The 13,542-nt window shown below is 34.8% G+C and overlaps 1 protein-coding gene across 1 annotated transcript; it reads left to right on the forward strand.

The window, feature by feature from the left end:
- The first annotated feature begins 944 nt into the window (after positions 1-944).
- On the forward strand, positions 945-12,311 carry MRPL39 (mitochondrial ribosomal protein L39). Its single transcript, XM_039357777.1, has 10 exons — positions 945-1,043; positions 2,676-2,882; positions 3,476-3,615; positions 4,682-4,781; positions 5,889-5,956; positions 7,176-7,288; positions 7,948-8,010; positions 8,976-9,129; positions 10,437-10,484; positions 12,190-12,311. The coding sequence occupies exons 1-10, from the start codon at positions 995-997 to the stop codon at positions 12,253-12,255; spliced, it is 1,008 nt and encodes a 335-aa protein (XP_039213711.1). The 5' UTR covers positions 945-994; the 3' UTR covers positions 12,256-12,311.
- The last annotated feature ends 1,231 nt before the right edge of the window (positions 12,312-13,542 follow it).

Genomic DNA, 13,542 nt, shown 5'->3' on the forward strand with positions numbered 1-13,542 from the left:
ACGCATCGCTGCCATCTGGTGGTCATCTTTGAGTTTGCAGTCCTAAAAATAGAATTTCTGTTTCCATAAGGTATAAGGCACACATCTATCTTTGAAAACAACCTCCCTTCTTACTGCTTTGGAACCCTTCCCGTTCATTTATATTTATCTAGAAGAAATAAATTGCGTTTATTTTAATTGAAGTTACTTCGCAGTAAAGGGTTTTAGGATTGCAGTTTCAGAATGAACACGAATATGGATTATCACTATCATAATTTAATTGGAGCCAGTTTTATGTTCACTCCACAGTTTTCCATCTCACCTTTAATTCCTTATAGGAAACAAGGAGAATTTGGTGCAAAGTAGCCTTTTGGCATCTCCAAGTAACGAGAAACTACCCAGAATTTCAAAGCAAACTATACAGGTTCCAGCCAGTGCAGTGCTGTATATTCATGTCATAAAAGAACGTTTGTCTATGGTTCAAGATCACACAGTTCAAAGAGATAGGAAAGTGGCTGCTTTCGACCGGCCTCTTCACAAATCTCCTTATAGCTATGCCTCAAAGCAAATATTCCACTTGTGCAACTTTATTCCTCGGTGTCTATGCCTCGTTTCCACCGGTCGCCTTAGCTTCTCTCGCGCGTCTCTTCTGATTGAGCGGAGTCTATCTCACAAAGAGGTCCCTCTCTTTCTTTCGCAACAAAATCATCGGTACTCCTTGGCAATTATTGAGTAGCTGTTCGGGTCTTCGTAGCATCGATATGGTAGCCTTAGAAAAGAAGGCTTTACAGCTAGGAGATAAATCTCCCCCCCCCTCCCCAAATAAGTTCTTTTCTCGTAGCTGCGCAAAAAAAGCATCAGGATCCAAACAGCGTCGATTATCGCTGAAGCGAAAGCGCGAGATAGGAACCGCGAGAGACGGAACGCTTTTGTCGCGATCGGTGTTTCCGGAGGACGCGAAGTGCGTCGGACCGCTTAGGGAAGGTAGAGGAGGACGAGGGGAAGGGAGTTCGCGATGGCTTCAGTTCGGTTGGCTCGCGGACTGTGGCGGGGTTGCAGCAAACGTAAGCCTACAGAGGAACCCGAGGAATGGCTGATTTAAACTCTGGATTCAAGGGATACAACTAAGGAATTGTTACATTGCCGTTCACTTTGATATATCTTGGTTACGGTATTGCTTAGATTAAAATACTGCAATGCCTGCCTGCCCTTCTTAACGATAAGAGCAGAATATCTGCTCAGAATTGAAATGTGGCACCCTTTGTGCTCTTTGAGTTTGATTGTTTTCTTGCAGACGTTTCATTACCCAAACTAGGTAGCATCATCATTGCTGGTTATGGGATAGAATACAAATTTGTTCTCAATTTGTATTCTAGTGACTTGCCCTGTCAATGTTAGTGGGGATGGTCTTTTGTGGTTCTATGGTTGGCCTGTTTATTGTTAGCTTGTTTGGCAATTCCTTGATTGGGGTATTGTTTGCGACTTGATTATTGGTCTAATATTAATCTGAATGTTAATGTTATGTCTATGTCCCTGTTGATGGCTGATTGTTTCCCTTTTGGCTCATTGATTGTCTCTTTTGAATGGTATGTAGATGTTTATATCTATGTGCCTTTTGATGGCCCTAACTTTGACAAATTAGCCATCAGCAGGCACAAAGAACATTGATATATCATTCAAAATAGACAATCAACAAGCCCAAAATGAAACAGAAAGACTAGAGCACGTCCTCACCAGCAATCAACACCCAGGTGAGTAGAGATTAACACCAAGATTAACATTAGATTAACAAGATTAACATTTGGTTGGGACCAAAAAACAACCAAGATCACTCCCACCAACACTGACAGGTCAAGCCACTGGAATATAAAATGAGAGCAAACTCCACTCCCTACTAGCACGGATGATGTTGCCTAGTTTGGTAACAAAATGTGTGCAAGAAAACAATCTCAGAGAGCATCAAGGACTCCTCATATCCTTCTTAAATTTTGCAAGAACAGTTTTCTGAGCATGGAGATGGCTGTTTGCTTTAAATAATTAGTGAAAGTCAGATAACCACTTGCATAATATCAAGAATATTTCCTATCGAAAACTTGTATTTCCCAAATTTAACCTGGAATTTAATAATGGATTCTAGGACTATGAAGATTGAGTTCGGTTTGTTTTATGTGGTTCTAGTGCCTTGCTTTTCAACTCTGGGGATTTTGTATCCTGACATTTCATATTCAATGCTCCTTAAGTTGAAGAGTATTTTCTTGATAATTGTTGGTGGTAAGAAAAGCAGAGTTGTCGGGTCTGATATATTGGAGGAGCAGTGTTCATTGTGTGTGGTAAGGTGTTTGCACAGTGAAGTTCATAGCATCATTGTACATATTTTATAAAGACTCAAATAATTATTTGATTATGTAATATGATAGATGTTAAAGGCATGTGATATTGTCATTACCCCATACACATACATACCTCAAATTCGCAGGAACTTCTCTTAAAAGATTAAGTTATTTTTGTTAGGTTTTGAGTAAAAAAATGTACTTTCACAGATTCCAGAGATGTTCCTCAGATATTATTTATAGGTCCTGCAGTAAGGAATATTTAATCACAATTCATAGAACTTACTTTCATATAAATGTATTAGCAAAGAAGATATTGGACAATTAAAACAATATATTTTAACAAGATGTCTTCTTTTTTCTCAGGGTTTATTTCCATTGCATCTACTCCTCAACTTTCAACAGCAGAAATTGCTCAAAGGCGCAATGATCTATTCACAAAAGAGAAAGAAAGACAATTGTCTCTTAATCCACGGATTGAGAAAATTGAAGTAAAACATGTGGGTAAATCACATCCTGGCACCTTATTTATAATGAACAAAGGACTTTCCACTCCATACAGTTGTGCTATGCGTAAGTAATTGAAATGGTTTGTTAAGTTGAGTAACAAATTGAAATAGGCTTCATGTAAGAAGGACTTTGGTTTAGTTAGTTGTGCTTCTACAAATACACAATTCATTTGGGATCACCAGTTATTTTGCTTCCCTAATGTATTTCTTGGTTTCTACAGATATGTTCTCTTCTATGATACCTAGTCTCTAGCAATATGGAACCCTCAGTTTTGTTGAATCAGTTTTACTTATCCTTATTAACTCCCTATGAAGCATTATTAAAGGAGAAAAATATTCCAAGTCATCATGCTCTTTAGCAATAACTTATAACTTGATCAAAAACGGGAAAAATCCTGGCTTCGTCCTGTTAACCAAAAAAGATTCTGATAGTGTCTCATAGTAGGATTAAAAAAAAGAAAACAAGTAAAAATAGCAGACAGTTCAATAAAACTATGGGTGAAATCTTGCTGCCTCTCTTAAAAACAATTAATTTTTACCTTAGGTAATATACAAGTGGTTATTTTAGACTGTTATTTCACTAATAAAATATGATTTTAGCACAGTGTAATACTTTTTGAAGTTTAATTTTTATTTTATTTTGTTTATCTTTTCCAGATTTAAGTGAATGGTATACTAAGAGATCTGTGCTTGCCCTTGTAGATGGGCAGCACTGGGATATGTACAGACCTTTGACTCATTCTTGTGAAATTCAGTTTCTTACTTTCAAAGATGAAGATGCAGAAGAAGTGAACAAAGTATAACAATCCTGGCTTTCTTTCTTTATGTTGTTTTTATTAAACCGGAGAGATAAAAGAATGCATGGTTTAAATTCATTTGAATGTCAATACAGGTAGCCCTTGCTTAACTTTGATAATTGGGACTGGAATTTCTGTCACTGAGCGATGCGGTTGTAAAGCGCAACATCATGTGACCACATCATTTAGTGATGGCAAATGTGGTTGTAGTCATTACGTGAGGATCATGGGTTATTAAGCAAGGACATCGTGTGACTGTAACTTGTGAGTTCCTGCAAGCAAAGTCGAAGGGGAAGCAGGCAGGAAGTTACAAGTCCTAGTTGTTACTAATTTTTCTTTTGGTAGCTTGCAGGCAGGCAGGCCAGTGGGCAAGTGGGGAAGGATGTAGGGTGCTGTGGTGGGAGTGCAGCCAGGCAGAAGTTAAGTCTTACAGCCTGGCGCAATTTCAGGGGGCCTATGGCCCAGTCAGGTATGCATACATTGCGGAGTGCAGATAAAGTGATTGCTGCAAGTGGGCATGTACTACAGAATGTGAGATTTTCCAGATCTTTAACCCTGTAGTAGGGCTCCTCCGGAGAAAAACTGACATATTGTAACTGTCATAAGAATGAGGCAGTTACCGATGCTTGAATCACAATTGTGACTCTTGTGGCATTGCTGTGGCAGCTGGAAATTCAATAACTGAGTACATATACCATTCATCCAGCACTATCATGGTCATAACCCAAGAACAACTTGTAGAGAAATTGATTCAAAAATGATTTGAAAATAATGATATTCTGTTTTTCTTAGTATAGAATTTCATCTTTCTGGCTTTCTATTAATTGCAGATTTAAATACAGTAATACAAGTGGAGTATTTTTTACTCATAAAATAAATGACATTCCTCAGAAAATAAATGACATTCCTCAGAAACAAGGCAAATATCTTTTATGTCTGGCTGTATTTTTAAATAACATTTGCTGTCAAACATGAAACTTCATAAATGATGCCTTGAGTCTTTTAAAATTTGCTTTTGAAGCTTACATTGAACTGTCTTGAGATAATTTGAATTAATCTATTGCAGGCTTATTGGCGTTCTTGTGCCATGATTCTGGGCTGTATTTTAGAACAAGCATTTAAAGATGAATATTCAATTACTCTTGTTAAAGCTCCAGAAGTACCAGGTAATATAACTCTCTGGAAGAATATTACGATAATCATAGAAAAAAATCTCTGGAATTTACTCTTTTCAAAAATGTAGGTATTAAAGCATTTGGAGACAAAGTACATGCAAAATACTTTGAATTATAGTCTGAACCCATTGGAAGGTTTCAAAGCTGAAGAAAATTATAATAGACAATTTACTAAACTACAAGTTTCATTAGATCACTGTCAACTGTCTTTTGTTCATCTTAATATTAAAGTTCTTATGATGGTAAATACTTACTGTATTTACTTTTTTCTGTGAAGGTAGTATACATGTTATTTTCAGTTGGTCCTTATTTGGAATTGGCCATATTCAAAACTGCCATGCTAACAACCAAATGCTGGAGAAAGCATACTTAAAATGATTTATTAACCAGTGTTCAATTCTCAATTGCATACTATAACAGAACAGGTAAAATTCTTGTTTAAATAGAACAGAATTGCAGTTCTATTTAAGTCTGCAGTTCTGTTCAATTTATCTGAAAGAATTTACCCCATTGAACAAAAGAAATTTACTTATGTATGTGTATATAGAGAGTTGCATTATAACACACACAGCCTCAAAAAAAGGTTTGCACCTTGACTAAAAAGAGAAGTTAAGACAGTGTTAGGTGAACTTTTTTGTGAAAAAGTTCCAAAGACATTCAGTCATTCACAGACCTTTCTTCAGTTTTCTGTCAGAGCAAGTGTCAATGGTGGAGGAAGACCTAAAAGCCTATATTGATATTTGGACACAATTCATTATTTTCATCAGGCAGGTTGTTCAAAAGTGCGATTTCTAGAACCCAATAATTAACTATCTAGACTAATATTTAGATTTCTTCATTTCTTTACCATCCTGGGTTTAGTTGTTTTGATAATATCTTGTCTAATGAAGAATTCCGGATAACCCAAAAACTTGAATCCTGTGTTTGACATTTTGCTTGGTCTTAATTAAAACATGCCTAAATATGAATTTAAAATTATTTGTACAGCCAAATTTCTGATGCCGTAACTATATGCTGGTTCTCATTGGATTTCTTAAATATCTTACTTTGAAAAATCTATTCATAGCAATATTTCAAAATGTTTGTCTTGCTATATAGTGACATCTGGAGCATTTTGCTATGATGTAATCTTGGATAGCAAACTTGATGCATGGACACCAACTGAGGTAAGATCAAGCTGGTTTAATGGACAACTCAATACATCCATTATATGAAAAGAATAATTGCTAAATGTAAAAAATTGCAATGGGCATTTGTATCCACACAGAACTTTATGTGTTTGTGCCCTATGTTTCAAAGTGATTTTGAACTACTTGAGAACCTCAGTTTTTTTTATAAATGTAGATGTTAAACTGCACTTCCTAGACTGCTGGATCAAGCCTCTAATACTTATTCAGGTTTCAAATGTTTATTTTTTGGATAAAATATGTTTAAAATGTATATATTGTGAGAAAATATTTAAATAGTTTGTACAAATTGATCTGAAAACAGAACAAATGTATGAATGAATGTATGCAGAATTAGCAGACCAGAAATTGATCAATCCTCCTATAATGATAGAACCAATATTAGATTCTGTTCTGGATTCAGGCCTTAATTCATGTAATATTAAGGGTATAAAACCAAATCTGGAACTTCTTCAGCTTTGGATTTAGTCTGGTCATATTTTTATTACAAATCTCTTTTTCTGCTGTTGCTCCACCCTCTGGAACAGGCAAGATGGGCAGCATATAAGTTTAATAAACAACAACAACAACAATAATAATAATACTGTCAAACATCCACATCTGCCTATCCCAGGTCCTTGGGAAGGACTAAAAAGGCGGATAAAATACCTAATCCAGCTGGCTGACTGTGTGACAAATCAATAACATACAGAAAAATGTTAGTTTTAAACTCAGTCTTGCCTTAATATAATAGAAAGCCTTTTGAAAAGTATGGTGTTTTAACATATAGCAATTGGATTGGATAGCCTCATAAGCTTGCCCTTTTATTCCTCAAATATTTGTTATAATATTTGCTGTAAATGCTAAAATTGTTAATTCATAAACTTCCTTTTGTATTGGGGATGAAATAAAAAGATATCCCTATGTGGATATAGTTAATTCGATTAAGCCAAATAATTTTCCAGACTGCTAGGCAAATGGAGGATATTGAGTTTTTTTAAGCTTACATGAAAGGGATAGTAAATATGAAACATGTTTCAGTTTTTTATGCTTACTATATTCCTGCAGAGATAGAGCTACCTTAAATAGCTACAGCTTGAAAAGTCTCCAGAATAATGATTAAATATTACACACCAAGAATTTTAGATACTTAAATTATTTGAACCTTCTTGTTTATCATGTCTATATAAGCTCAGTATTTTTTTTCTCATTTTTGAAGGAAAATCTCCGTTCTCTTTCAAAAGATGCTTTCAGATTAATTCAGAAAGATTTGCTGTTTGAAGTGCTGGATGTCGATGCAAAAGTGGCACTTGAAATATTTGAGTATAACAAGTTAGTATTAGCAATCTATATGTCAGAGTTAAAATGTCATTCAGAAAAGATGCGTATCTGTCTGTGCTCATATGTATATAGTTTGAAATCCGTGTTTTATTAAGAAGATCTATAATTTGAGATTAAAAAAATAAACAGCTCCTTATTCATTTGCTTTTAGTTTTCATGTCTATTAGTATGCCACTGATAATGAAAGGGAATATGGCTGAACAATGTATAACTCCTGTTAAAATAAATAGCCATATATTGCAGCTATATTTAACATAGGTTGTATATGCTTTATTGTATAATAGATAATGCACATCATTCTACTTTGAAGAGTAAAGTATGAATAAAATGGAATATATTTAAATGCATTAATGTTTATCAGATGAGAATAAGGTTTTGAAGTTTTAGGAACAACTCCACTAGAAGCAATATTAGCCGCTGGAATAAAGGCTTCATGGTGAGAATAAAGGGAAGAAGTTTTCTCAGGTTTTGAAAAGAAAGAAAAATATTCCTTAGCCCATTGTTACTAGAATTGGCATGTAGGATGGAAAAATGACATATGATTGAAAAAAACGAAATAGCAGATATATACTCTTCTAGCTGAATTTACCATTGTTTTACATTACATACTATAGGAAATATAGTTATAGATGTGCTTCTTTGTGTTTTAGGTACAAACAGGATATGGTTGAAGAAAGAGCTCAAAATTCCAAAGGAGTGGTAACAGTGCATAGGTGAGCAAAACATAAACCAGCCTTATTTTTATAGCTAGAATTCTTTACCTTTATGATCTTCTCTTTGAACCAGAAGTGAAATATTCTTCATAGTCTCAGGGAGAATAAATGAAGAGGTAAGGATCTGAGCAATGTTTTAAGGCTTTAGTGAGAAGAAAGTTATGTTTTTGCGCTCTCTCTCTCTCTCTCTCTCTCTCTCTCTCTCTCCCTCTCTCCCTCCCTCCCTCCCTCCCTCCCTCCTTCCCTCCCTTTAAAATTATGTCAAAGAAGAGACCAGTCATTCCTGACTCATTGGGGTTTATGGTTTGTTAGCAATTTAACTTTCATTAAAAATATAATGAAAATGTACTAAAATGCATTATATTCAGTGACCCAATCCACGTTCAGAAAATTATATGGTGTGAAGGAAATCTTAATTCACATATGCATCTAAATGCTAATGTTACATTTAATATATATATATATTGTTTATAATTTACTATATTGGCATGTGCAATTCAATGCAGTGTTTGGCTTGTTATCTCAGTAGACAAGTCTATCACCACTCATAAGCTATAATATATTGTAGAAATGTTGATTAACTGGCATTAAAAGATTTTATTTTCGCACTTCTAAATGGCGAAATATGTAGAAAAATAAAAAATTACAGGTTTAATGTTGCATTATGTTTTCAACCAGAGAGAACTTCATTATAGATCCTTAAAGATAGTCATTCAAGAAGCTTTGAGTCTTGTCAGAAGAGCAGAAATTTACGCCATGATTCCAAGCCATGCTTATGCAAAAATCCAAATAAGGGAACACTTAAGAAATTTAGTCCATCTTCTAGTTATCTATCCAGTTTCACTTCAACACATGCAGTGAATGGAACCTTATCATCCCACCCGATAGTTAACAGATACATTTTTTAAAGCTATTATTAACACTTTTTGGGGTGCTTAAGCTTTCTGTGTTTTGTTTTCGACCAGATTTGGTGATTTTGTAGACATTAGTGAAGGACCTCATATTTCAAGAACTAGCTTGTGTGATCAGTATGAAGTAACAGCAGCTCATAATCTTCAAAGCAGCCAGTCTGAATTAAGAAGAAGATTCCAAGGTATCTCTGTACCATATCATTTAAAGGTTAGTAATCTATTTATTTACCAGTATTTTTGTTTAGGATAAGAAAGAGAATATGGACTTAGGGTGGTGAGCAGTAAATAACTTTTAAATTCCTCATCCTAAATTCACTAATTTCTCTCATGAGACAGGAGAAAAATCTTTTGCCCTTTTTAAAACCCATGGGGAATTTTTGAGGTCCTTTTAAAAAATAAAATAAGTACATTAAATGTTTTGGAAAATTAACATGTTTTTGGCAGTTTTTTTTTAAAGAATGAAAAACAACATGCTTGCAATTTGGTAGTGCAATACTGTAGAGTTTAAGGTCCAGTAAAAAAAGAAAGAGCTACATATTGCTTTATGTGGCACAACCACCAGCAACAATTAATGTAAGAATTATAAGGAAAGGTAATTATTAACTAGTCCGTACTCCATAGCTTAGAATCTATAAGGAGAATTAAAGAAAAAATAATGGGGAATTGGAAACCATATCTTGTTCCTCCTTTTACTAGAAATAAATAGTATAAAGCCAGCATCTTAGAGTTTTCAACCTTAGTGGAAAGGATTCAGCCAAACTTTTCAAATCACAGTACTGTAGTTCTGTTTATGAAATGTGACATCACTTTTGCCCAAAAGGCTTCATCTGCTTGATATATTTGAAAAAAGAAATGTCTTCCAGAGAAACATTAAATTGTAATGACACACACACACACATATCCTACTGGTTCCTAAAATAATGGAATATAACAGTGATAGTGAACCTTTTAGAGACTGCGTGCCCAAACTGCAACCCAAAATCCACTTATGTATTGTCGGGTGCCGGGTGGGCATGGCCCATTGGGTGGGCATGGCCCACTGGGTGGGCATGGCTGCAGTGGTAACGGCAGACTGGATGGGACTAAAAAGTTCAATCAATCAATTGCAACTTTGCGAGATCTTTTTTTTCCCCCGCAAGAAGTTGAAATTGATTGATTGATTGAACCTTTTTTTTTTTTTGCACACGGCAGCGGAGGTCTAATGCAAAAAGGTTTTATAAAATCCAGCTGAAGGCTGAGGGCTCTGCGTGCCACCTGTGGCACATGTGCCATAGGTTCGCCACCATGGGAATATAATGTTTATTCTTAAGAAATACAACTTGACTTTTCCTCTTTAAATTTTGAGAGGTTTTATATAGAAAAGCTGAAAGATTATGGAATGTAGTTATTTGATCCTTTCATGACATTTTGTCCATAATACACAACACATAAGCACATTTTCATTGCAAAATAATAATAATAATAATAATAATAATAATAATGATTTATATGTTGACTGATTCTGTTTCATTACAGCTTTATCATACTATATGGCACAGATTGCGGAAAAGATCACAGAAACTAGTAAGTTTAAACCTCAAAGAATAATCACTACATTTGCATGACTTATCTTTCTGAAAGCTATGAAGAAACACAATCCTGTAATAGAAATGTAATATAAAATATCAATATTTCAGATAAAAATGCATCAGAAATTATAATCATTGTTTTGCTCTGATACTCTGATATTTTTTCCTAGCATAATTGTGGCTACAATTGTGACCGGAACGTCCATTGCTAAGTAATGTACCATATTTTCTGGCATATAAGGCAACCGGTGTATAAGACGACCCCCGATTTCGGCGCCGAGTTGCATGCCTAGAAAGTTGTCTTATACACCGGAAACTACTGTTATTTTCGGCGTATAAGACGACTCGGCGTATAAGATGACCCCCAACTTCGGCACCGATTTCAACGCTTTAGAAAGTCGTCTTATATGCCGGAAAGTACGGTAGTCATTAAGTGGTATCCAATTTTATGACATTTTTTTGCCACAGTCATTAAGCGAATCTGGCTTCTCTCTTTGACTATGTTTGTTGGAAGCTCCCTGGGAAAGTTGCAGATGGTGATCACTTGACCATGGGGATGCTGGTGTAAATGTGAGGGCCAGTTCTAAGACACTTTTTTCAGTCCCATTGTAACTTCAAACAGTTGTTAAACTAATGGTCATAAATCAAGGACTAGCTATAGTATGTACCAATGTGTGAAGAAGAACATTTCATAAGATGTTCATAATATGTAAGGGATAAAACTATTTTTTATGTTCCTGGGCCTGGAAGGAATGACAATAGCATAGCACTATTCTGTTATTAGTTGTATGTTGATCCACTTTTTATATTGCATACACACTTTTTTTTGACATTGCAAATGAAAATTATTGTTGACATTTTGCTATTTATAAAAAGCAGAGACTTATTCTTACCCGTCTGCCAGTGGGTTTGGGGCTGTGGGAGTGTCTATTTTTGTTGTATTATAAATTACAGTTTACATGGGATTTTCATCTTTGGATGGCAAATTTGACAGTTGTGACCAAAAGCAGCAGCCTGCACACAAATGATCTGAAGATTGCTAAGAGTCTTGAAGCTTTATTTTGCCCATGGATGGAATAGGGAGAATACTGAATTGCAAAATTATTTTTTTGATTTGATTATATAAAAGTAGTAGTAGGAATTGGGTTTAAGATTCATGGCATTGTCAGTCTAGTGTTATCAGATAATTTAAACTATTGCCAAAAAACTAAGATTTCAAATTTTAGTACTACATTCATATTTTTATATATGTATAAAATGTTTATATATGTATATGTATTTTCTAAATACTCAGTAATATCCTGTATATTAACACATCTGTTAGAAGATCTACTAGTAAGCATAATTCTAAAGCATTTCTGGATCCTCTTTCTTTCCAGCTGGTTTGAATATTAAACCAAATCACATTCCATGTTTGTTTTTTTCAGTAGTATTTTTTTCTGAAGCAAAAATTAATGAGAAATGAATTATATTTTTCCCACGAGGCTTAAACCACCAGTTTAATGTTTCCATTTCTGCCCAGATTTTGCAGTTTATCCATGCAGTTCTCATTAAGAAAATCAGAGTGTGGCTGCCAACATGCAGGGTGATCAGTATGAACAGTGAATAAGGGGGGGGGGGGAATTGGAATGGATTTGGGGATTGAGCAAAAGGTATATGAAAGTTCATATTTTATCTCAAGAATTTATTATGTTTTACAGATCACTGAAAGAAGACCAAAAGAAACAAATGATAGAAATGAAATTACAAACATTGAACCAGCCTGACACTTTCTAATCTGTATGTGTGGAAATACTAAGAATTAAATTGAGATTGTTTTAAAGTACAGATTCATTATTCAGATCAATACCTTGAAAAATTCTTCGAGAGAAGATTTTCAGAGACTCACAGAACGTCACCCTTGCGCTATCAGATTAGAACTTAGATGTAAATAGAAATAGAATGTAGATATAATAGAATAGATGTACATACAAAAGGTTGCGTATCTAGGGGTGTTTTACAGAATCTGCAGACATTCAAAGCCTGTTGCAAAATGAGAGATGAGTTCAGATACTGATCCTGGTAGATTTTCCTCACAGCTTTAATACTTCTACAGTTCACAATTAATGAATATGAGCAATAATATCACTCCAATTCAGTTTGAGTGGAAGATTCAAAGAGGGTGTAATTAAATTTGTATTTGCAATTTGGAGCCAAGTTGATTTGAACTACTTAAATAATTGGGATTGAGATTAAAAAAAAAAACCATTTATCCATGAGCTATAAGAGCAAAGCATTGAAATACCCACAGATGTTCATTGTTGAATGAGATGAAAATAGCAGGTTCAGTAGACTTTTTAACCCTGTCATGCTTCAGCTGGATGTTACAAAATATTTTTGAAATAATATTCTTGAACCTCTTTGAAGGCAAAGAGAGCTTGACTTGTGCTTACTGAACCAATGCAGCCAGTGCCCTACTCCAGTTTAAAAATAAACAGGTTCAGAACATATTTTAAGATAAATGCTTGTTTTCTGGAGTGCCATGTTTTGCCCAGGACACTAAAAAATGCTTTGCTGATTCTACCTATCTGCAGGAGTGCTAGAAAAATAGATATATCAGGATGATCTTGCTGCTTTTTGGGAAGAATCCTTTCCTCCTTAGTGGGATTCAATTGTGTCTTTTTGGCAACTGTTGGTGGAGGCAACAGACATAGGCTAAAAGTCGGTGATATACAACTTTATAGAAGTAGGCAGTTGAGAAGAAAGAGCCTGGCACAGAAAAACTTATTTAATATGCTTATAGTCTTTATTTAAAAAAATCAGTAAATGTTTGGATGTCTCTATTACCATGGTCCCCTTTTAGTTCTTACAAAGAATTAAATTTGCCCAAATAACACTGAATGTAAACATTAGCTTTCAGCCATTAATACATAATCTGACTGGCCAACCTTGAGACCATATTCAGAATGCTGAGAATTGAGTTGAACCAGTTGTGTAGGCAGAACTAGTATCAAAGTTTAATACATCAACATGAGGGAGAACAAAGTCTAGTTTTGAAACTGACCACATTAAAG

Source organism: Crotalus tigris, unplaced genomic scaffold (genome assembly GCF_016545835.1).
Source record: "Crotalus tigris isolate CLP2741 ecotype Arizona unplaced genomic scaffold, ASM1654583v1 scf7180000018944.1027768, whole genome shotgun sequence".
Taxonomy (NCBI): domain Eukaryota; kingdom Metazoa; phylum Chordata; class Lepidosauria; order Squamata; family Viperidae; genus Crotalus; species Crotalus tigris.

Coding starts and splice junctions, on each gene's coding strand:
- MRPL39 (XM_039357777.1), top strand. CDS start 995: ATGGCTTCAGTTCGGTTGGCTCGCGGACTGTGGCGGGGTTGCAGCAAA. Junction 5,957..7,175: donor ATGCATGGACACCAACTGAG/GTAAGATCAAGC, acceptor TCATTTTTGAAG/GAAAATCTCCGTTCTCTTTC. Junction 9,130..10,436: donor CTGTACCATATCATTTAAAG/GTTAGTAATCTA, acceptor GTTTCATTACAG/CTTTATCATACTATATGGCA.